Raw genomic sequence first — 23,119 nt, 5'->3', positions numbered from 1 at the left:
TATATTACATATTATATTTTATTAATATGTATTATAGGGCTGGGGATTTAGCTCAGTGGTTCCAGCACCTGCTTCGCAAGTGCAAGGACCCGAGTTTGATCCTCGGTACCAAAAAAAATGTATTATATAATCTATTGTATATATTATTATATTTTTGTTGTTTTGTTTGTACCTGGGATTGAACTCAGGACCTTGAGCTTGTGAGGAAGGCAGCAGAACCACTGAGCTAAATCCAAGGCCCTGCACAACCTGTATATCTAAAAATTGTAATCTTGTATTATAATTTAACATGTGTTTTTGTGCTCCTGAAGATTAAAAGGTTAATCCTGGGGCTGGGTGTGACTTAGATTTTCTTCCCCCCCCCTCTGGTTTTTGGCAAGACTGCTTTGTAGGTGGTAGAGTGTTCTTACATCAAGAGGCATGTAATACCTGGTTTTCTCCCCAGTTTTTGTGATGATTGATCATCCTCTTGATCCCTTACTTTATTAGGGGTTTGCAAGATGTGATACTCTGATTCTATCATTCTTTCCTCACTTACTAGCTAGAATACTATATAAGCAACAGGCTGAGCTCAAAATAATGCAACATTACCAGTAACATTACTGTTGTTGCTAACATTTTATTCTAGCACTTAATTCTTTTCTTATTTATTTATTTATTTATTTACTTGTGGCACTAGAGATTTAGGGCCTCATGCGTGCTAGGCAAGAGTTCTACCACTGAGCTAACCCACTTTCCCTTATCTGATTTTTAGTTTTACTTATATTCAATAAACATTTTTATTGAATAAAATTGTTTATATATTTAATTTTACAGTTGCATTGGAGTCTCTACTGAGTTTAAATATGAACAACATATTTAGATTAAGTCAACACTGAGCAATAATTTTTTTCTTTTAAATAGGGATCCATAGATTATTCAAGTTCAAGAGATAGCGGACTAAAACCATAATGTTACATTTTTTTCAATTTTCTTTAAGAATAAACTTTTCTACAACAGAGATTGTTTCTGGTTTCGTTTTATTTTATCTTTGTATTTTGGTAGCTAGCGCACTGAAGGACCAATGGCATAATAGCCCCTGCAACCTCCACACTGTCCTTTTGTTTTTAGGCATCAATAACCTGTTTCTTAAGAGGTCTTAACAGCCCTGCTCACACACACCCAGATATGGAGGGAGCACTTACTTCTTCCTAAGCAAACCTTCCATTCTTGCATAGTTCTGATTGTTAGAAAGTTGCTCCTCATCCCAGCTGGGCACGGTGGCTCATGCCTATAATCCCAGTACTCTTGGATGCTGAGGCATGAAGATCACAAGTTTGAACCTAGCCTCAGGAACTTAGAGACTTAGATTCTGTCTCAAAAAAAACATTTTTTTAAAGGGTTGAAGATGTAGTTTAGCATGAATGCCTTGGGTTCACTCCCCAGTACTGTAAATTAATTAATTACTTTTCTCAAAAAGTTATTCCTCTGGCTTCTATCAAGAAATCAACCAATAACACATGCTGGAGGGGCTGTGGGGAAAAAGAAACCCTTTTCCACCACTGGTGGGAGTGTAGAATGGTGCAACCGCTGTGGAAATCAGTGTGGAGATTCCTCAAAAACTAAAACTAGAGCTTCCATTCCCCTTCTTGGTATCATCATGAAAGAATTAAAAGCATTCTACCACAGCAATATATGCACACATGCCTGGGGAATAAAGAAATGCATGAGGTACAGATCCTTGCACTCATGCCTCACAACAGACATACAGACACATACACACACACGCACACACACACGCACACACACAATTTCAGTGCAGCATAGTGTTCTAATTTGCAAGGCAGGAGGCAGAACCACTGAGCAAAATCCCTGGCCCTAGTGTTCTAATTTGGATAAAACATTTTGGGTACAGATAAGATGGAGAGACTCATTGACTAGAGAGTAGAGAAGGAGGTGTCTCAGGAGAGGATCAAAAGAGTTGACAATGGAGCTAGAACCTGTAGGATGAGTAGAAGTTTGCTGAACAGATAAAAAGGCAAACGGAATTCCTGCCTAAGAAAACAAGCAATAGCATCAGGACCTGGTTTTTCTTCCTCTATCTGCTATCTCTTCTTTGGAATTGGCTTCACTCTGTCCTGTGTGGTAATGAAAATGACTGCTGGTAATACCCTACCTAGGTTCTATAGCTTACTCACCACTACTTTGATATGTGTTCAGCCTGAAGCTAAGGAAGTATTCTAGAAAAACCTTGCAACAAGGACAGCTGGTCATGCCCATTTGGAACTAGTAAATTCAGCCCCACCCGAATCACATGGGCTAATAGCAAGGGAATGAGGGAGGGGTAACTCTCCAAAAGGAAGAAAGAGGTTCTATTCTCAAAAGAAGAGATTCAGGGCAACCAGCTCTCAGATGTCCACTATGCCCACAGAAGACTAGAAATTTGAGGATAAACAAGAAGATGATTTGTGTTTCATCAAAAGGGGAAATATGCAAGTCTCTGAGAGTGAAGCTGTTTGGGGAACTCAAGTGCTTGCTCTAGTCAATAGCAGGGCTTTAGGGGCCACATGTATATTTCTCTGGCTTCTTCATTTTTGTGTCATGTTTCTATTTCTAATTTCCAACAGCTGCACTTTTTGTCTGAGGAATTTTCACAGGGCAGGAGCTATTGAGCCATGTGTTAGACTGCACATGCTGGAGAAGTAATGTCCTCCAGGACTTGTCCTCAAAAAATGACTGACTCTGCTAGCCCCTTTCCTCTAGTGTAGCATGTTTTACGTGGACCTCTAAGGTAGCAGTGGTGATAAAGATGCAAAATTAGATGCAGAAATAACTGTGACCTGTTAATCACAAGATCCTGGAAGACATGTGCAAAACAGTTCCCAAAGTCCTGCAGGTGGGCTTCTCATGAGAAATGGAGGTTTTCAATAGGATAGCTTAGATCCTCCCTCAGCCTGAGGTGTAGGATCCCAGTGATATGGGGGAAGAGATGCAATTCCCAAACTTACTACATATCCAAAGTGTGAGTTTGTGATATCTAAAATTGAAGAATGAATTCTAGGAACAATGGAGGTTAAGAGCAGGAAAATTTTATTAAGAGAAAGAAGCTTCTGTCTAAGAGAGACAGAAGGGGACTGAAAAGTGGGTTACTCGCTCACCCAACTTCTCAAAGGTGTTTTATGGGACAAAGACAAGAGGTGGGGCAGGTTCAAAGTGGGACAAAACTATAGTCAACTAGTAAGATTGCAAGTACAGTTGCTTAGGAAATACTGATCAAATGAGAAATCACAGGGTGGACAAAACTATGAACAACCAATAAGATTATGACAAGTATAGTCCCTTAGGTAATACTGATTAAATGGGGATCCAATGGGGAAGCAAGTAATGTAGCAAGAGTACAAGGAACGAGCAAGGTTCTGCTGTGGTAAGGAGTGGGTCAGGGATCTTTCTTGGAAGACCTTGATCTCTCACCCAGGTGATTGATACCTATTTAGAATATCAATCACTTCTATTCATGCTATGCAGGTATGGTAGTTTCTCTTCTCTTACAAGGCTGGCTTTCAGTGAATGTGTCTCAATCATACACCATGTTGGCTCAATTGTGCTTCATGTTGGCTCCTCGAGGGCTGGCCCTGTCTAACTGCCTATAAGATATCTAATTGACTTACCTATCTACAATACCAACACCAACTCTCAGGACCCATATGTGGAAGTTCTTGGGGGTTTCCTTGAGATTTGGACAGTATAAAGGGACACAGATGAAAAGAAAAGTTTGCTGTTGTGGCTTTCCTCACAATAGCTTGCCCTGCCCTGCTTCCTCCAGGGTATACTTTTATCTTGCTTTTTCCTCTTTTACTTAGCTAATCGCACTCTGCAGAGCCAAATTTTTCTTTCTTTTCTTTCTTTTTTTTTTTTCTTTGATACAGGGTCTCACTATGTGGTTTGGGCTGGCCTTGCCTCAAACTCCCTGTGACGCTCCTGTCTTAGCCTCCCAAGTGCTGGGATTATAAGTGTGTGCCACCATCCCCAACAACTTGTACTTTTGTTTGTGTGTCTGTTTGTTTTTAAACTTTTACTTTTTCAAATAAACTTTGCCACTGCTTTTTGCTCCTTTTGTTCAACATAAGAAGAACCTGAAATATAACTCCAGGAGGAGAGATGAGCAACCCACAACCACATTTAGAAGGATCTACCTGATAACAGTGGCATACCTATAGCACATGCTATTGTGTTTTGCTGTTGAGGCAAAAGATGTTAATGTGTGAGTTGTTTTTTCTAAACTAAAACCTTAGTGTTTAGATTTAATTGGAGTATTGACACTTTGCAATACATAAGTGGGTTTTGGGTTGCATTTGGGAACTTGGTAGCAAGTGTTTGTCATCAGTACTCTAGGGGGTCCCTAAAAGGACTAAAGTTGCTAAGGGGACAGCTTATTATAAACACTCCCACACATAGAGACGCACTTTCTTTCTTTCTAGTGATGTTTCCTGGAATCATTTCACAAGTGAACCGGTCTTGCTCAGATACTTGTACCAGGGTCTTCTTCTGAGGATCCAGATTTGCCCCAAACACATTCTTCCAAAAGGAAGTCTAAGTCAGTGTTAATATTTTTGTTTAGTCATACTGCCACATTATACCATTGACTCATGTGAGTTTACAAAGATCTAAAACCTCTGAGGCATGCTCCTCCTTTTAGAAGCTCCTGGTCTGATGAGGAAGCCAGTAATAATCTCTCCACAGTTTTCAAAGAATTTTTATACCATGATTTCATTTGTTTCTTGAAACCCTATGAGGTTCGCAGAATCAGGATTTCTGTTTGACAGATAAGGAACCAGAGGTGGAAAGTGGTGGGTGGTGCCATGACTTGGCCCAGGGCCCAGGTCTCAGAGTTGATGATGTCTGCATCTGACCACTCCCTCTTTGGTGGCTGTATCATGACCACCCAAGTGGTTTCTTCTCACTAGAAAGAATTATGGAGTCCAACATTTCTTTGTGGGTTCGTATAGTGTAAAGACACCCACATCTGTTACTTGTTTTCCAAATGTTTAGTGACTTTGGAAATGGAAGATTAGAAACACACACACACACACACACACACACACACTCACTCACACACACTCACACAGCAATACTCTGATGGCCCTTGGGTTATCACCCCCCACTTGGCCTGGGGCAAACTGATGAGAGCAATGTTTCTATCATTTTGGAAGCTCATGAAGTCAGGGCCATTCTTCCTGCATTAGACTATACTCTCCCCAAGAACAGGAACTTATACAAGGGTGGTACATGCAAAGAAGAGGAAAATAGAGGCATGGGAGGGGAGTGTAGGAACACATACAAGGGCATCTAATTAGGTGCGAAGGAGGAAGAGCGTTCCAGGAGGAAGTCTTCCAGGAGTCTTCCAGGAGGAAGAGTGTTCCAGGCTGAGAAAACAGCATAGGCAGAAGTCTATGGAGGTAATAGAGAGGTTTTATCTTTTTTCAAATTTTTTTCCTGACAATATAATTCCTAATGATTTATCTCTCATAATCAGCATTTGTTCAACAAATTCTTACTAAATTTTATACTAAGCTTAGTGCCCCCAAGGAGCTTATGTTCAAGATGTGGAGTCAATAAATAAAATAGATAATTATTTTCCAGGAAGGTAAGTTCTATGTTATAGGGCAGCGTAAGGGACAAGAACACCCAGAATGGCTCTTTTTCAGTCAGGTCCCTTCAGAAAGCACATGATCATCTCATATCAGTAATATTAGACGGCTCTATTCAGATATGGAAAGTGAGTGGGGGAAGCCATGGGGGAGGTTGGTGAAACATCCTGAAACTTGAAACACTTGGGCCTGATAAGAAAGAGAAAGAAGCATGTACAGAAATCCAGAGTCAGGGAGAATCTGAGATAGAGCTGATGGGCAGATGGGAGGCTCAGTTGAGGTAGCAGCAGTAGGAACATCAACAGATTAAAAAATAAGTGTCCCCTGGTACCCCGCCAAAATAATAATAAGCTTAAGGTGTGAGAGCGCACGCCTGTAATCCCAGCACTTTGGAGGCTAAGGCATGAGGATTGCCCTAAATTTGAAGCCAGTTTGAGCTACATAGTGAGTTCAAGGCCACCCTGGACTATACAGTGAGACCCTGTCTCAAAAAAAGAAAAGAAAAAGAAAAAAAACCCCAAATTACTAAATCATTAATAAAATTTAAGAGTAAGTAAAATATATCAGAACCATCTGCCATCTATGCCGCGACCTGCACAGCACAGTTTGAAGCCAGCGAGGGTGGGGGAGATGAAAAATTGGAAAATAATAAGAAAGAAGGCAAAATTATGCTTTATAGCTGGGACCAGGTGGGACCATAGCCTGATGAGCTGATGGCCACCTGGCCTCTGGTGGGCTCTTTATTTATAGTGTAGGAAGGTGAGGTAACTAGTGCCACATGGCCCACGTGACCTAGGCTGAACATGATCGTCTCATGATTGGGGCAGGCACACAAAAGGAACAAGGATACATAATGCAACTGTCTCCTGGGACTGTGCCATCCAGGATCTACATCTAGACTATGGAACAGAAAGGGAGTAGAGATTAAGGGAAAGGCCATCTTCAGGCTCAGACCTCAGCACACCTAGCTAGGTGTTATTGAAAAACAGGATAGGAAAGGGGATTAGAAAAGATGGGAAAACTTGGGGATTAAAATTTGAGAATAGGGTGGTCAAGGAAAACTTTCCCAAGGTGTTATTGAAAGAACCAAGACACATCATATAAAGGTACAAGTTCCCAATGATGAATGTAAATGTATTGTATACATAAAATGTACCAATAACAGAATTTAAGAGAGAGAAAAAGAAGGTGGTATTTAAGCAGATTCCATAAAGTATATCTCTAGGTATCACACCCTCATGCCTTCAGTCAGCCCAGCCTAACCTCAATCCCCACCCTACCCACTTGCCTTCCTTTTCCTGAAGGTCAGGGCCTGTGTCTTTGGATTAGAGAGTTCTTGGAAGGTCCCTCTCATGGGATTCCCAAAGACAGGAACTCTCTTTTCTTTTTTTCTTTCTTATCCGGTTACAATAGAAGTTGCCATTTATTAAGCACATGCCTGGTACTAGGCCCAGCTCTGAATATGTAATGTACCATATTTTATCTAAGTCTCATAGCAAGTCTGCAATGCATAGTTATGACAAATGAGACATCTATTGACTAGCTGCCTTCCCTAAAAAGGTTCCTGCCCATCCTCACTATAGAAAAGGGCCGGTGGAAGACAGATCTCAAACCCTGAAGGACTGAAAAAGGAAAAAAAAACGATTAAGAATATGCTTTAATGTGTCCAAGGGGTACAAAGACAAAAGGGTAGAAGTCAAAGGAAGCAGTTTTTGTTAAAATGTGAGACCAGAAATCAGATCTGCCAGACTGCCTTGGAGGCAATGAGCTCCCTGTTACTAGAAGTACACCAGCAAAGCTAGAGAGCTTTATGTGAGACATGAAATATATAGAATTCATTAGGCAAGGAATTTGACTATCAAATTGTAAGAGCCCTTCTAATTTAGGTTCTGTCACTAAATGATTCTACAACTCTAAGTTGGTCTACAATTATTAATCTAAAATTTTATTATAAGAGATAATCTCCATGTTTAAAGGATCCTTATTCTAGTAGCTGAGATGGGCAAATACTCTTCAATAACTGTGATAAGTAGTTCTGTGGAGTAAATGCAAGGCCTGGCAGGATCTGGGAGGGAACTCTAACTGGTCCAGAGCTATTTCCTCAAGGCTAGTCTCTCAAGTACCATTTGTATCACAGTCCTCAGAAATCTTTAAAAATGCTAATTTCTGGGCTCCACTCCAGAACTCTAGAATCAGAACCTGTGGAGTGAAGCTGAAACATCTACTTAAATAATGTCCGTAAATGATTCTTTGACAGACTGAAAATTGAGACTGCATGCTTATAGGGTCAGGATGGCTTCTCTGAATGGTAACCTCTAGATTGAGGAGGAATAACTAAGTCAAAACATGCGACCACAGAAATAAGATGGAAGCAATATGTTTTGATGGAGATTAACAATTTTGTACAAAATGCACACTCTTTGGTAGGTGTTTTTTTTTTTTAATGATAGCTATTCTTAGATACTATATTCTGAGGTTCTGTGATTTAGGGCATGTGCCTCAGATATCCTGTGGCAGATTTTTGTTTGCAAGGGAATGAGAGGGCTGGCCTGTATTTATTAATTATTGTAAGGTCATAGGCTGGTAAAGAGGGCTTGGTAAAAGTTCTTTACAAAGACCATAGGAGGCTATTCCTGTCTCTATCCATTCCTCTGCCACTGGCCTCCTGGTCCTCATTTCTCAGCTGTCCCTGGCTGCTTCTTTTCTCTGGTGCCTGCAGCCACAAGCATGGGACAATTTGAGTGAGTCTTGTGAATGGAAAATGAAGAGTGTTCTGGAACAGATCTCAGTCAAGACCTGGCTGGACACAACTTGTTTAGGCATGTCAGGGTCTGCTGGGGCAAGTGAGACACCTGCTGGGCTAAGGAGAGAGCAGTGTAGTGAATTCTGAGTCTGAGCTCTGCCACGACTTGCTTGGTAAGCATTGGCAAGTCCCTTCCCCAATCTGGGCGTTTGCATCTGGTCTGCAGAAGCAGGTTGTGTTAGGTATTTGCTCAGGTGACCCTCTAGTTTTAATATTTTTGGAGACAACTCATCTGAGCCCAACAATAAGCCCATTAAGAATGCATGCAAGAACGATACTCATTGTACAGCAAGGAAGCCAAGACCAAGGGAGGAGCAGTGACTTGCCCACCACCAGAGAGCCACCTGGGAGCAATGCCTGCTTCCACTAGCACCCGGCGCTCAGCTTCACCTTCTGAATATCCGCTGAAGCTGGTCTAGCTGAGGCGAGCCTAAGAGAGTGGCATTTGGTCTAAAGTCCAGGAAGCAAGCGTTGCAGCAGGCAGTGCAGGGGACGGAAAGGTTGGAGCCCACAACCGGTTGAAGCCAAGGAGCGGGGCGGAGGCGCCTGAAACCAGCCCAGAGAGAAGTGGGTGTGCTGAGACGGGCGGGGCCTGAGGAGGGGACGCCCTGGGGAAGCGAAAAGGGAGCCGACACTGGTGCAGCAAAGGGTGCAGGGCTGTGGTGGGCCCCCGTGGAGTTCCCAGAGGCAGGCGGAGGGCAGAGAGGTGTAGTGCCCAAGCCACCCTAGAGCAGAGGGAGCAGCGTCCAGCAAGCAAACGCGCGCCCTCGGAGACTTGCCGAGGGACAGGTAAGGCTCGCTCGCAGGGTTGGGAGAGCTGAGCTGCAGCGAGGGTATAAATGGAGGGAAAGGGTCCTCCTACCTCTCTTCAGAGAACCAAGGAGCTTTTTGGAGAGGGCAGACCCATCAAAAGGTGCAGTTCAAATACTGTACCGAGAGGATTATCCCCAGGGCGGAGAGCAGGGATCCTAGGGTAGCACAGGGGCGTGAGGAGCTAAGCCCGAAACCACTGCGGGGAGGAGGAGGTTTGTGTTTGTTCTCTTAGGGTCTCGCAGGGCGACCTAAAGCACCTCAGTGTCTATAAATATGCACGCGAACACCTCCTGGTCCGATGCTAATGCACGCAGAGCAGCCTGGGACTGGAGCAGTCTCCTTGCTTGGTGAGAGTTGCTGGCTTCGTAGAGTTCACTTGTTCCATTGTGACTCTCACCCTATGCGATGCAGATCCAGGGAAAGGATGGAAACTTCCAAAGGCATCTTCTGCTAACAGTAATACAGGTCTTGCCTCAGAGTCAGGAGACTTGGGGTCCAGTCTATAGGTTGTGTAAACTTGTGCATATCATCTGCTCCCTCTGGCTTGTGTTTTCTTTTCCTGGGTCACTATCAGTATAATGGGTTTCCTGCTTCTGTTGCCCATCTACCCCATGGGATGTGAGGGGAAAGGAGGACTGAACTGGGAGTCCCTTATCTAGAAAGTAATTAGCTCAGCCCTTGTGAGAGAGCCAATTTAAGAGTTTTCCTCTTAACCCCCCTCCTAACTCTCTGCCAATTTTCATACCAGAAAACTAAGGCCCTGGGGTAGATGATTTACTTAGGGCCACCAAGGATCAAAGATAGAACCCACATTTCTCTACTCCTGGCTCCGGGCTCTCTCTACTTCACCTACAAAGAGATATTGTAAATGTAGAAACTCCCCCTTATCTCTTGGAATCCAGCCACTTTGTCAGTTCCAATGGGGGGGGGGAATCAATGCTAGAAATGGCAATCACTTTCAGATTTTCTTCTTCACCTCTTGCAGTGGAATTTCCTCTTACTTTACACTTCTCAAAGCATTATTTCCAACTATGAAATAATGTGTAGATGCTCAAAATATCTTCTAAAGGGGAAAATCTATCTTATGGATGTGGAAAATGAAGCCCAGAATGGAGAATAAATTTTACCAAGGTAGATGTCTAGATATATTGGTGAAACAGGGGCAGAAATCCAAGTCTCTTGATTCCTATGATTACAAATAGTACCTCTAAAGGATAAGGTATCTCAGGAATGATCAGGGAGGATAGGAAATAAGGGAAGCTTCTTTTTCTTCTTATTGAGTTTATTGGTACTTTTAAAGTATACAGTGCAGTTACATTCATCTTTGGGATCTTGTACCTTTACATGACAGATCTTGATTCTCATTTTTAAGGGAAGCTTCTTTTTTTTCTCATTGAGTTTATTGGTACATTTTAGGTATACAGTACAGTTACATTCATCATTGGGATCTTGTACCTTTACATGACAGGTCTTGGTTCTCATTTTTTCCCCTTGTCCCTGCCCTCCCTTCACCTGCTCCTCCCTTTAAGGGAAGCTTCTTAAAAGTGGTGTTTCTGAGAATCAAAAAAAGTACTAAGAACCCCTAGGGTTCTGAGGTAGGAGTGCTGGGGTGGGAAAGGGGGACATAAGGATAGCCATTCTTGGAAATACGGGTAGGGGGAATACGGGTAGGGGGAATACGGAGAAAGAAAAAGAAACAATGTGACCAGGTTGCCCAGTATTTTTCTGTTATGTTTGTAGTTGCTATAACACCTCCCCATCTATTGTCTCCTCCAGTTCTCATGTGAGGTAAGCAAGGCAGAGATAATTATCCCCATCTTATAGATGTGGTTCAGAGGAAATAAATGCAAGGTCATAGTTAAAAATGCAGCCAAGATTGGAATCATGAAAGAAACCCTTGAAAGGCAAGATCACAGCCAAGACTGGGTTTTGCACTGTGTGTGCGCAAAATGTGTGGGTGTAAGCAGCCACACCCTGAGTTGGTACACAAGGAAGAAGGCTGCAAAGCCATTGCTGGTATGTTTGGGGGCCAAAAATGTTTGCCCTTTGGATTAAATGAGGTTCAAGTGGAGGGAGTGTCTGGGCTTCTGAAGGAGGCTCACAAAGCCTCCTCCTCTAACACACCCCACCTAATTGAGGCAGCTTTTTTTCTTTCCCAGACTAAGTGGAATTTGTTTTGGCCTGCCCTTGAAGTCGCTTTCCTTTCTTTCTTTCTTTTTTTTTTTTTCTTACAAAGTGTGGACTATTTTTATGAATGTATGTTATGCACTTGCACTCCAGTAGGGATGCCCTTAGAGAAAAAGTTTTGATTCATTCATTCCTGAGTGCCTGCTAAGGGAATCCTGTTTTTCCTAGGACTTGATTGTCTTCAGGCCTGGGGAATAAAGAAATGCATGAGGTACAGGTCCTTGCACTCATGCCTCACAACAGACATACACACACATACACACACACGCACGCACACACACACACAATTTCAGTGCAGCATAGTGTTCTAATTTGCAAGGCAGGAGGCAGAACCACTGAGCAAAATCCCTGGCCCTAGTGTTCGAATTTGGATAAAACATTTTGGGTACAGATAAGATGGAGAGACTCATTGACTAGAGAGTAGAGAAGGAGGTGTCTCAGGAGAGGATCAAAAGAGTTGACACTGGAGCTAGAACCTGTACGATGAGTAGAAGTTTGCTGAACAGATAAAAAGGCAAATGGAATTCCTGCCTAAGAAAACAGCATGAGCAAAGGCAAGAGATATACAGGTGCAAGGAATGTTTCGAGAATGGCCAATAATAGCTCAATATCATGGCCACAGAACACTGGGAAAACTATAGAGTGATGGGGTTAGTGTCAGAGTCACATCTAAAGGAGTTACTAATAATCAGAAGAATTTAGATCCTTCCCTACAGGTAGCAGAGAACTTAGAAAGAAAGATCTATGGAGAGTCAGGATACCTAGTTTTTGGTTCTAGCTCTGCCTATACTGAGCTGTGAGACCTTATGCTTGTAATTTCCTCAACCAGGGGTTGTAATGAAATGTGACTATAGCATCCCTTCCAGCTCTGATTTGATTCTTTTTTTTTTTTTTTTTTTTTTTTTTTTTTTTTGGTACCTGGGATCAAACTCAGGACCTTGCACTTGCAAGGCAGGTAGCAGCACTGCTGAGTTAACTCCCCAGCTCTCTGATATGATTCTTAACTCCTGCCAATTCAGTATTAAAGTCCATTCTGTCAGCTTCTCCCCGACTGTACTGCTTTCTAGGCCACAGCAGTGACAAGACTTCTGGGGGGTGCAATGTCAACATTATACATCCCTGTTGCTTTTGGATCCCCTGCCTGTTTTATGTGACTTTTTCTACCTGCCTTTTTTATTTTTCATTTTTCTATTCCAGCTCATTTATTATTTAAATAATATGATTCTTGGCCATTCAGAGGTTCAGTTTGTTCTTTTGAAAAATAGGTTGGACTAGGTGACCTCCAAAGGGCCTTTCAATTTTGACCTCTTACATCAGCTATAGAGGCTGAAAATAAAATAAGTATGCATTTTGAAACTCTAAGGATTAAACAAAGTTGAATTCTACTAAACTACCTGCCTTTTTTAAAAATAATTTTTTAAATTTTATTTTTAAAAAACCAAAATTTCATAAAAAAGTGATAAAATAACAATAATTAATACACTGTGTATCATCTTCATAGTGCTCAGTACAAGACATAGACAAAAGATTCTCTTTTAAAGAAACAGATAATAGGACTAAACTTTCTTTTCAATAAACTAAGAGAAACTAGTAATATAAATGAGACAAATTAGAATATATTAAAATATTGTTTAAACAACGGAATAGGTAATTTAGGGAATTATTTGAACTTCTTTCTCTACATGCCTTTCTCTACTTCAATGCCAGGCCCTTAAAATATTCAGAAAGAATAGCTTAAAAAAAGCAGTGGGGAACTAAAAGAATCAATGGTGGAATTTCACTTTTCTCCAGAGAAACCTGAAAGATAATCTTACGGAGATACTCTGTTTATCTTTTAGATCATAGCTTTATGCCCCAGCCCCCAAGTTAGAAGCTGGGCAGGTTTAAGTCAAGTACATTTAGGGAGAGCCTATTAATGTGAGGGAAACAGCAAGGACAGAGTGGAAGAGAATAAATCTGAGTAGAGCTGGAGTAGAGGAGCTATAGAAAATGAGATAGATGGGGAAGCTAACACTCTTCCAAAATGAGGTAGAGAAAGACTAACTCTGTTTTGTTTGTTTGTGCATTACTGGGGATTGAACTCAGGGCCTTGCGCTTGCAAGGCAGGTGAAGAGCCACTGAGCTAAATCTCTGGCCCTTACTGTCTTCTAAAACTTCAATTACTGGGTTCTCAACTAAGATTGGCAAGAATGTATACTGCAGGAAAGGGCAGTTAAAATGAAGTTAGAGAAGAAGATGCCCCATGGCTTGAGGATGTTATGTTGCAGCTCAGATGGCACTGGTAGTTCAAAGTGCAGCTAAATAGGACCCAAGCTCTACCACTTACTGGCTGTATTATTTTGCACATCAGTTTCCCCAGTAGAGGATGGACATGTGGGCCTAGAATCCAAATTGTAAATAATCTTTAAAGTCCCTTACTCAGTAATTATTTACCTTCCTTCTAAACTTCCTTCTATCTCCTGTTTTAAATCAAGGGCTCTTCAGGGCAGGAGTCTGTCCCCTCTGTTCAGGGAGACTGGTAATCAGTGACTCAAGGAGGTCAAGAAGCAGGAGCAAAATGGTGGCACACACCTGTAATCCCAGCTATATGGGAGGTTGAGGTTGAAGGATGGCAAGTTCAAGGACAGTCTGGGAGATGTAAGGGGTGGGGATATAGCTCAGTGGTTGAATACTTGCCTAGCACGTGTGAGTTCCTGGGCTCAACCCCCAGTACTAACAACAAAGCAAAATGCCCAATGTTGCTGACTGCTAATTTGGGAGCTAGAGGCAGGTTATAGAGAACCAACTTGAGCCTTTATGAGCTCTCTGCCTCTCCTGACCAAACCAGGATGCCCATGCCCTTGTACCCAGGCCCATGTCCTCACCCAAACCCAGAACCTCAGGATATATGTAGCCTCTTTGTTCCTCCCTTCAGAACCACAGACTTCTAGTCTATCTCTCCTTGGCAGGAGGGCCAGAGGGAGGAAAGGTTTTATTAATTTTTACTTCCTTTAGTGTCCCTACCTCCCCTTTCTAAGTCTGTCTCTTCCCCAGACTAGATCATCCTGGCAGGTGAGCTGCTAAGAGAAAAATGAATAAATAAATCAGTTTGGCTTTCCATTTATCTAGGCTGGAATATTAGGTATAAATCAGTCCCAAGGCTCAGGAATACCTAAACTGTGAGCATAACATCTGTAGCCATCTCATGGGATTTCAGGGGCTCTAAAAAGTTGTCAAAGTATCCTTCCCATCCTCCTATCTAATCCCCAAGATCTTAGCATGGTTTTAGGATTTGTACTGTCACCAGATGTGACAGCTGCTCCAAGCCCCTTCATTTCATAGAAGCTGAAGCTCAGGAAAGGGAAGTCACATCCCCAAAATCACACAAGTAGCAGCTGAATCAAGGCAGCTTCCTGGGTTTTCATTTCCCTTATTACAAAATGAGGGTAGTGGACTCTGAGGCTCTTCTAGCCTCAGCTCTACAAAAATAAGACATCTACCACCATCTGTGGCATACCTAGCACCACACACTGCATGAGAGTCTCCTTTACTTTTCATAACAAACTGCTACAGTGTTAATAGTGTTAATTCTGTACTATATTTATTCTTGTCTGTCCCAGCGGATTTGATTGGTAACATCATTTTTTCTAACAAATGCCAACTGCCATTCTACTGATCACATCATTCTCTTGGGATTCCAGAAGACTCCTTCCAAGGCACCAGTATCTTTGAAAAAAGGAATGTTTTGGACTGCACAATTAGCTGGTCTCCAAGCTGAGGTCTATGTGTTAAACTAAGGTTTTTCACAAAGTCACCCAGTTAATACATTGTGACCCTGAAGTTGGGAAATAGCAATCAGATGCCCCTTGGCCATTGCATGGTTCCTGGAACTATAACCCTATGCTGGCCAGAACCAGCTGTTGCAGGAGGGCAAGGGGAAGTGAGAGGAGTCAGAGCCCACAGCAAAACTATTGCACAACCCTTAGGAACTGCCCTTGGGTTTCCATGCAGAAGTTTGTTCTGCATGTCTAGTTCCTTCTTTTTCTGCTTTCTCCCCATTTGCCAACTGTGGGCTTTTCTAGCAGCCGAAGTCGATCCTGAGACCCTAGATGAGTTCAGAGACATCCTGAAGAGTCTGAGAGGCTAAAGAGTCTTGAGGTGTCCACAAGGAGATTCGTGAAGCTGTCTCACTAAGGAGTTTCCTGCTGTTCAGCGAGTTTTCCACATTGAGGTTGTCCTCTTTTACTCTGCCACTTAAAACCCCTTTTCAATGACACCTCATGACAGTGACTACACTGGGAAGGAGTGAATTTAAAAATAAAACTACAGTATATGTATTTGCATCTCAAAATTTTAAAAAATTCTCAGCATAATGGAAAATGTGTGTTCACACAAGCTTTGAGGAAAACAGGGCAGGATTTATAATCCTTTTGTTAATTTTAATTGTGGTTAAAAAAAACGCATAACACATAACAAAATACACACACAAAAAAAACAAAATTTGCAACCTTAGCCATTTAAGTGCATAGCTCAGTAGTATTAACTATTTTCACATTGTATGCTACATATCTCTAGAATCCACCTTGCAAAACTGAAATGCTATACCCATTCTGCAACAACTCCTGATAATGATCTTTTCTGATACAAAAGAAAACTAAGCCCAAACAAGGAAAGTAACAGGGAAATTGAGATCCTACCTGTCTGTCATCTACCTGTAAATTTGTCTGAGGCCCCTTCTTCTACTCTCATGTTAGCCATCTCTCCCCCAAACACCTCTCACATCTCACATCTGTCCCTCTCCCTACTTTGTCATCCCCTCTTGCTCTGGCCCAGGACTCAACATCCTACCCATAAACAATTTCAAGCCTCTTGATCGAACCTCTTGACTCAGTTCTTGTCCCTTCCAGTGTTCTTTCTAGGCACAGATCTGATAATTTTATCCTTGTTTTTTTTTTCATTTTATCCTTTTTAAAAAACACATTCCATCATACTTTGAAAATCCAACTACAGAACAAAATTTCAGCTCTACAGCATAGCACTCAGATCCCACCATGACCTGGCTCCTATCAATTCCTCCAGTCCCACATTCTATCTTATCCTTTCATGCACCCTCTATGCTGCCTGCCTTCCACTCTTCTAAACATTTTAAGTACTTCCTTTCTTTCCTCTGTCTCACTATGCAGCCCAGTTTGGGCTTGAACTAACAGTGATCCTCCTGCCTCAGCCTCCTGAGTGCTGGGATTATAGGTGTGAGCCACACACTCAGCTCTTGTACTTTCTTGTTGACATATCTCTATTCATCTCTTTCCTTCTTTACCTCCTAAAAACCTTTGAATGCCCAATTCAAATGCCTTCATCACCGTGAACATTCACTGCCCCCTGAGCAGAATTCATCACGTTTCCCTTTAAGCCTCAGTAACTCTGGCTTGTCTACTGCATCAACTTAGATTATAAGCCCCTGAGTACAAGGACTGGCTTTGAGGATTCCCAAGGTCCCAGCCTAGGGACTAGCTCAGATAAATGATGACTGGCTGAGTGATTCCTTTCATTTTGCTGCTACTATTTACCATTGCCTATGTCGGGGAAGATACAGATTTCTTGCCAGTCAAGAGAATCTATGTCCTGCATCTTTACTTAGCACCTGTTCTTTTCCCTTCCTTCCTCCAGGAGAGACAGCACAAATACTAGATGGCAGAGTGCCCCAAAGGTCTTGCGTGAAATGTGGGCCAGTCCTTGGGGGCTGCAGTATTATTTGGATTCTTCCCTCTAACTTCTGCATTCATAGAGTCACTCATAAATATTTATCACAGTCAGAACTATCATCTTTGCTTGGGAGAGAGACTTCACAGCTAATAATCCTAATAATTGCTAACTTTGGTTGTTGACAATGCTACCTAATGAAGGAAAACTTTGGAGCCAGAGAGTGAATTATGTTTGGCTGGTAGAGAATTCCTGAAAGTAGACTTTTGAGAGGAGAATAACACCCATCCAGTCTCAGAGTATTCTTCTGGGAAAGGAGAGAACCCTGCCATTCTTGGAGCAATCATCTGGGGAAGAATACCCGAGGAGTCTTAGGGTAGTCCCTAGACTTAGGGGAGCGATATAGCCCAGCTGACCAATAGTCCATGGTCTGATAATAGCTTATTAAAAAAAAAAAAGTACAGGGGAAAGGAAAAAATATGAGATACGAAATAAATGGAAACAAAGCCTTTGCAAATAGGGAGGGGTGGAGGAGTTGAAGGGAGGGCAAGGGAATGGGAAAAAAATAAGAACCAAGATACATAATGTAAAGGGTACAAGTTCCCAGTGATGAATGTAAATGTATTGTATATCTAAAATTGTACCAATAAAAGAATTTAAGAGAAAAAAAAAGAGTACAGCCACAAATTGCCTTGTATATAAGTGATGGGGGAAGAGAAGTCTTAGATAATAAAGCTTGTGGAGTATCACTGAGGGATGGGGAGCACTGGATGAAGACTTGCTGACAGAAGTAGGTGTGAAGCCTTGTTGAACAGGAATGAAATTTTTTTTCAGAGACAAGAATGTGAGGCAGGAGCTGGAACCGCTGAGCTAAATCCCTAGCCCTTAGGAGACAAGAATGCAAGCTGTCTTAGGATGTTTTACTATATTATAGACCAAGAATCCTTGAGAGGAAAGAAAGAGATCATTTGTTATCACCTGTTAAATGCCAGGTACATAGTGGCTTTGTTTCAGAAGGCAGGACAGTTGAAGTATCTGTGTCTCCTCTTCCCAGGGCAGATTAATCTCAAGCCAGACTGAGCACTCCTTTAACCCCTGTCCTCAGGCCCAACTTGTTCTCTTCTCCAGTGTCAGCAGCAGTCATCAACCTCTCTCTACTCTTCCAGCCATTCCTTGCCAATAGAATTTCCCCCAAGGAGTTATGAATACCTGACATGTATGGGACCTAGGATATTTTAAGAGATCAAATGAGCCAGCCTTTTAAAGGGAAGGATTTGTTTTGTTTTGTTTTTGGTAGTGCTAGTGTGAGTAAATTGAGGACCTCACACATACTAAGCAAGAGCTCTACCAGTGACCTACATCCCAGCCTTGAAGGGAAGTCCTGACAAAAGTCTTCTAATGGCACCACGCAGACCTGATTAGAATTGGGATGGAGCAGAAGGAGCTGGCCTTCAGAAAATAGGACCCTATCTTGGCTGTACCTCCAGCATTCTCTGCTATCACGGACAAGCTACTTATCCCTTCTGGGCCTCAATTTTTCTATGCATAAAACAGAATGTGTTAGATTAAATAATCCCTAAGGCTCTTCTTGCCTAAAGTTCAGTGACTTATAGAATACAAAGGAAGGAGAATTACTATGAGCTACAGTTATCACGGAAACCTTTATTCCATACTTATTTACTTCTTTTATTTTTTGCAGTACTGGAGATTGAGCCCAGGGCCTTCTCACTGAGCTACATTCTCAGTCCTTTACATTTTTTATTTTGAGACAATGTCTCACTAGGTCACTAAATTGCTCAGGCTGGGCTTGAACTTGTGATTCTCCTGCCGCAGCCTCCCAAGTGCTGAGATTACAGGCATGAGAATTCATGGAGCGCTGTCACAAGTACTTGTAGGTAGCAGTGAGTAAAACAGACATAGTCTTTGCCTTCACAGAGGTTGAGATATAGAAAACAGGCAAAACAAGTATTAAGAATAGTCTGTGATGTTGACATTCTAGTTGGGGGTCTGAAAACTGGGGAAGTCATTCAAGCTGCAGGTAACAGAATTCATCCACTCCCTCTTTTCTGTTGCCAGAGAATCCTGCAATTCTTTCCTCACTTCAATTTCTGTTGCTATGGAGACTACCAATGGGACTGAGACCTGGTATGAAAGCCTGCATGCTGTGCTAAAGGCTCTAAATACCACGCTTCACAACAACTTGCTCTGCCGACCAGGACCAGATCCAGAGCTAAGACCAAGGCTAGATGACCAGACTGAGGAGCGAAGGTCCAGCCTCCCTGGCCGTGATGACAACTCCTACATGTATATTCTCTTTGTCATGTTCCTATTTGCTGTCACTGTGGGAAGCCTCATCCTGGGATACACTCGTTCCCGAAAAGTGGACAAGCGTAGTGACCCTTATCATGTGTACATCAAGAACCGTGTGTCTATGATCTGATGCAAGGTGGCCAGGGATGGTAGAAGATCAAGACACTTAAAGATTGTCAGGTGAGGCCTCCAGAACTCTGCTATGGACTACAACAGACCTCGGTTCTCTAAGAAACAGTGAGCTAAGTGAAGTCATAGTTGGGTGAGACAGGAGGAGCTGGCAGACCTGGACCTGGTGGATAAGGCTTTTTACAGGCAAAGACAGACTTTATAAACAGTGGGAACCCATAAACAAACAAATAGAAGTATGAAAAGATAATGCCTAGTGATTGGTCCAGTGGCTGTGGTACTTGAAGTTGGAAGTTGAAGGAAGCAAAGACGAAGCTGCAGCAGAGGAAAATGAAAAAGGAAGATGCTCTGGGGACACGTTTTTTGTTGTTATTGCTGCTGCTGTTGTAGTTGTTGTTAACATCAACAAACATGAGATCACTCCATATCACAGTAGTAAATCTGAATAATATTACTTATATTAATTCACATTTTACAATTTTAAAACATATTTCACAGTTGTGATTTTACTTTCCCTTCAAAGAAAGTAAAGCAAATGCCATTTGGGCCAGAGTGGTGCCATGATTAGTTCTTGATTAGAACTCAAGAGCTCTGGTCTCCTTGCCTAGAACTTTTCAAAACTCAGGACCACAAAGGTATGAATCCAGATCTGAAGCCTACACAATTCTAGGAATTCTTCTTAAGAAAAAGAATTCATAATTATCTTGCTTTTTCAAATATTACAATAATGTGTCATCATTTAAAACGTGGCTGGGGCCCTTCCTAGAACCATAGGAAGGAACCTGTACAAGTGCAGGGCCCTGAATATTAAGTCTTATTAACTCTATAATCTATTGTCTCTTGAGCCATGTCCCAGTGCCCTTTGCAGCCATATCTGTAGTCATGAGGTTTACACTACCTCCAAAGCAGCATTTTCTACTTTGATTGAATTCTGTGAGAAGTTGAAATCTGCCTTGAGAAAATTATTGCCATATCTAGGTGATCATCATATTAAAAGATACAGAGTATGATAGGCAAAGTTCATGGTTCAGTAGGAGAGCCAGCCCTGACTCTGGCACTAATGTGTATAACCTCAGCCTGGACACCTCTCTGGTTCTTTTTCTTATTTACATAATTAAATAATTAGACTTGAAAGTCTTCAAGGGAGTCTATCAGTTCTGACATTCATATACATTAGCTTGAACCATATGTTTATAGGTCAAAGATAATGGAATAGTTTCACATGGTTCAATCTAATTCATGCAACGTGAGAATGAATACTTTACAAGTCATTTCCCCAAGTCCCAGACTGGAACTACCCACTGTTTTGTTTGTCTGATTTCATTTTATGAGATCTCTATGTTGTCCCCAGCAGGCCTCGTTATAACATACATATCTGTACAGAGCAAAACTTTGAAAGAATATTTTCATAGCAGTTATCTATGTGGAATAGGGTTATGTGTGATTTCCCCTTTCTACTTTATACATGTATGTAACATCTGACTTATCTGACCATAAGTATATGACTTGTATAATGGGGGGAAAGCTACTTCCACTTTGAAATAAAAATAGATATTTCTGTGTTTCTGGAGTAGAGACCCACAGAACACATTTGCCTCCTGACAGGCAGTTATGTTGAGTCCTGGAAAATCTGCCAAGCTCCATGTGTGCTCCCTCTTTTTGAGGGAGAAAGTGGAGACTTTCTTAAGGAGATATGAGATACTGGCAAGACAATGGATTTTTGGTTTTGGTTTCTTGAGATGTGGTCTTGTTGTGTAGTCCAGGCTGGCCTTGAACCCAATATGTAGGCCAGGCTGGCCTTCAACTTGTGTCTGACAGAGCAAATAGCAGTTCCAGTACGGCTGTTTCATGACTTCAGGGTCCCCGTATGGTAGAGGCTCTCTTTCACACACTTCTCATACTCACTGGGCTTAGTAATTCTTGCTTAAGTTACAGAAACTCAATGTACATTAGCATAAGCATAGAAGTATTTATCAGAAGTATGGGGTAGCTCACAAATTCAAAAGAGGAACTGCAGGTACTAGGGCAACTCTAGAGATCTTGGGCCCCAGAACCACTTATCTGTCTGAATTTTGTATCTCATTACGAAGGGTTTGACTCAAAAAAAGGTTTGGATCTTAAGGGGGTATATTTAAACATTCTAATATGATATGACCCAGGCACTCCCCTCAGATCTGTCCTCTCCAGTTGTCTGGGAGCTCTGTTCCACTGTCTTACACAGCCCATCAGATTTTATCTGTACAGTTTCTGCCCTCTGCTGGCGATGTCCTAGCATACCACCTTAGGCCAAGCAAAACTTCAATAATCATTCATTCAACCCAACATTTACCGATTCTTTTTCTTATTTACTCAATGAAATAATTAGACTTGAAAGTCTTCAAGGGAGTCTATCAGTTCTGACATTCACATACATTAGCTTGAACCATATGTGTTTGTAGGTCAAAGATAACGCAAAACTTCAATACTCAATCATTCATTCAACCCAACATTTACAGAGTACACACTATATGCCAAGCTTTCTCTTAGAAACACTTAGAATATATACATAACAAAAAGAGGAATTTCTTGCTGTAATAGTTAAGAGCATTTGGTATATGTCTAATCACTGGTCTAAACATTTGATATTTTTATTAACACATTTAACTGTAAAAACCCTCATAATGACACCGTGTAGCAGGTATTTCTTGTAATGACTTCAAAAAAGCCCAGTTGATTTTTAATCTAGTTGCACGTATGTCCAACCTGAGGTCCACTCTTTTTCTGCCCTTTTTTAAAAAATGCTATAATTTTTAAAGTTTTAAAGGATATTTATTACCTATATACATGAACTACATTATGTATTTTATATGTGGCCCAGGACAATTCCTCTTTGCTCAAAAAACTGAGAGGGACATCTCTCCTGCCTGGAAAGTTTAAGGTGCTGAGTTCAATTCCTGGTACAAAAAATTGAGAGGGAAAAATGACAGGGCACAGGTTGGATGTACTGATAGCACTTTCATAACTCACCTTCAACCCAGTTTAGGTCCTGTGACACTCACAGCCCAGAGTGTGGATCTGAAAGTCCCTAGAAATGAATGAGAAAATGACACAGGAAATGAGGAAGAGTATTAACACCGGTGGCCTGATGCTGGGTTCCCTAGAAACTGAATCTGAGATAGGCATTTATTGATGAGCATTCTGCAGGAAAACATCTGCAGAGAAGAATAAATTAGACCAGGAAAGGGAAAGAGCCAGAATGTGGCTCAGGTCATGTCTAGCCTTGGTTTAATCCACACGGAACTGTTACAGATGGCTGGGATGTAAACCACATGGAAAAAATGTATACTTTTTTGAGGCAAGGAAACTTCTACATCCTCAAATCAGTCAGTCATTGTTTATGAGCCACCCTACCAGGTCAGGGGACTAGAGGAGGACTGCAAGGACGTTGCCATCAGCTGAAGGTAATTCTGTGGAGATGGGTAGTAGCAAGTTAGTGCAACATAGCACAGTGAAACCAAGCTAAGCAAGGAAGACCTCTTGGAGATTAGCAACAGCTTCGTTCCTGGAGAAGGAAGGTTCTGAAGCTCAGTAT

At 41.8% G+C, this 23,119-nt stretch overlaps 1 protein-coding gene and 1 long non-coding RNA gene across 2 annotated transcripts in view; one reads left to right on the top strand and one right to left on the bottom strand.

Annotated features, from left to right (window-relative positions):
- Window positions 1–23,119, bottom strand: part of LOC117286318 — a 37,447-nt gene that overhangs the window by 9,687 nt on the left and 4,641 nt on the right. The window contains exon 2 of the long non-coding RNA XR_004517442.1: window positions 22,555–22,612. This is a non-coding gene — a long non-coding RNA (uncharacterized LOC117286318). The remainder of the gene's footprint in view (window positions 1–22,554; window positions 22,613–23,119) is intronic.
- Window positions 9,037–21,099, top strand: Kcne3 (potassium voltage-gated channel subfamily E regulatory subunit 3). Its single transcript, XM_010603282.3, has 2 exons — window positions 9,037–9,219; window positions 19,186–21,099. The coding sequence occupies exon 2, from the start codon at window positions 19,226–19,228 to the stop codon at window positions 19,547–19,549; it is 324 nt and encodes a 107-aa protein (XP_010601584.1). The 5' UTR covers window positions 9,037–9,219; window positions 19,186–19,225; the 3' UTR covers window positions 19,550–21,099.

This window comes from Fukomys damarensis, unplaced genomic scaffold, assembly GCF_012274545.1.
Source record: "Fukomys damarensis isolate Sample0158 unplaced genomic scaffold, DMR_v1.0_HiC HiC_scaffold_16, whole genome shotgun sequence".
In the NCBI taxonomy this organism is placed as follows: domain Eukaryota; kingdom Metazoa; phylum Chordata; class Mammalia; order Rodentia; family Bathyergidae; genus Fukomys; species Fukomys damarensis.
The sequence above is the reverse complement of the archived record's forward strand: the minus strand, read 5'-3'. Positions and strand labels throughout refer to the sequence as shown.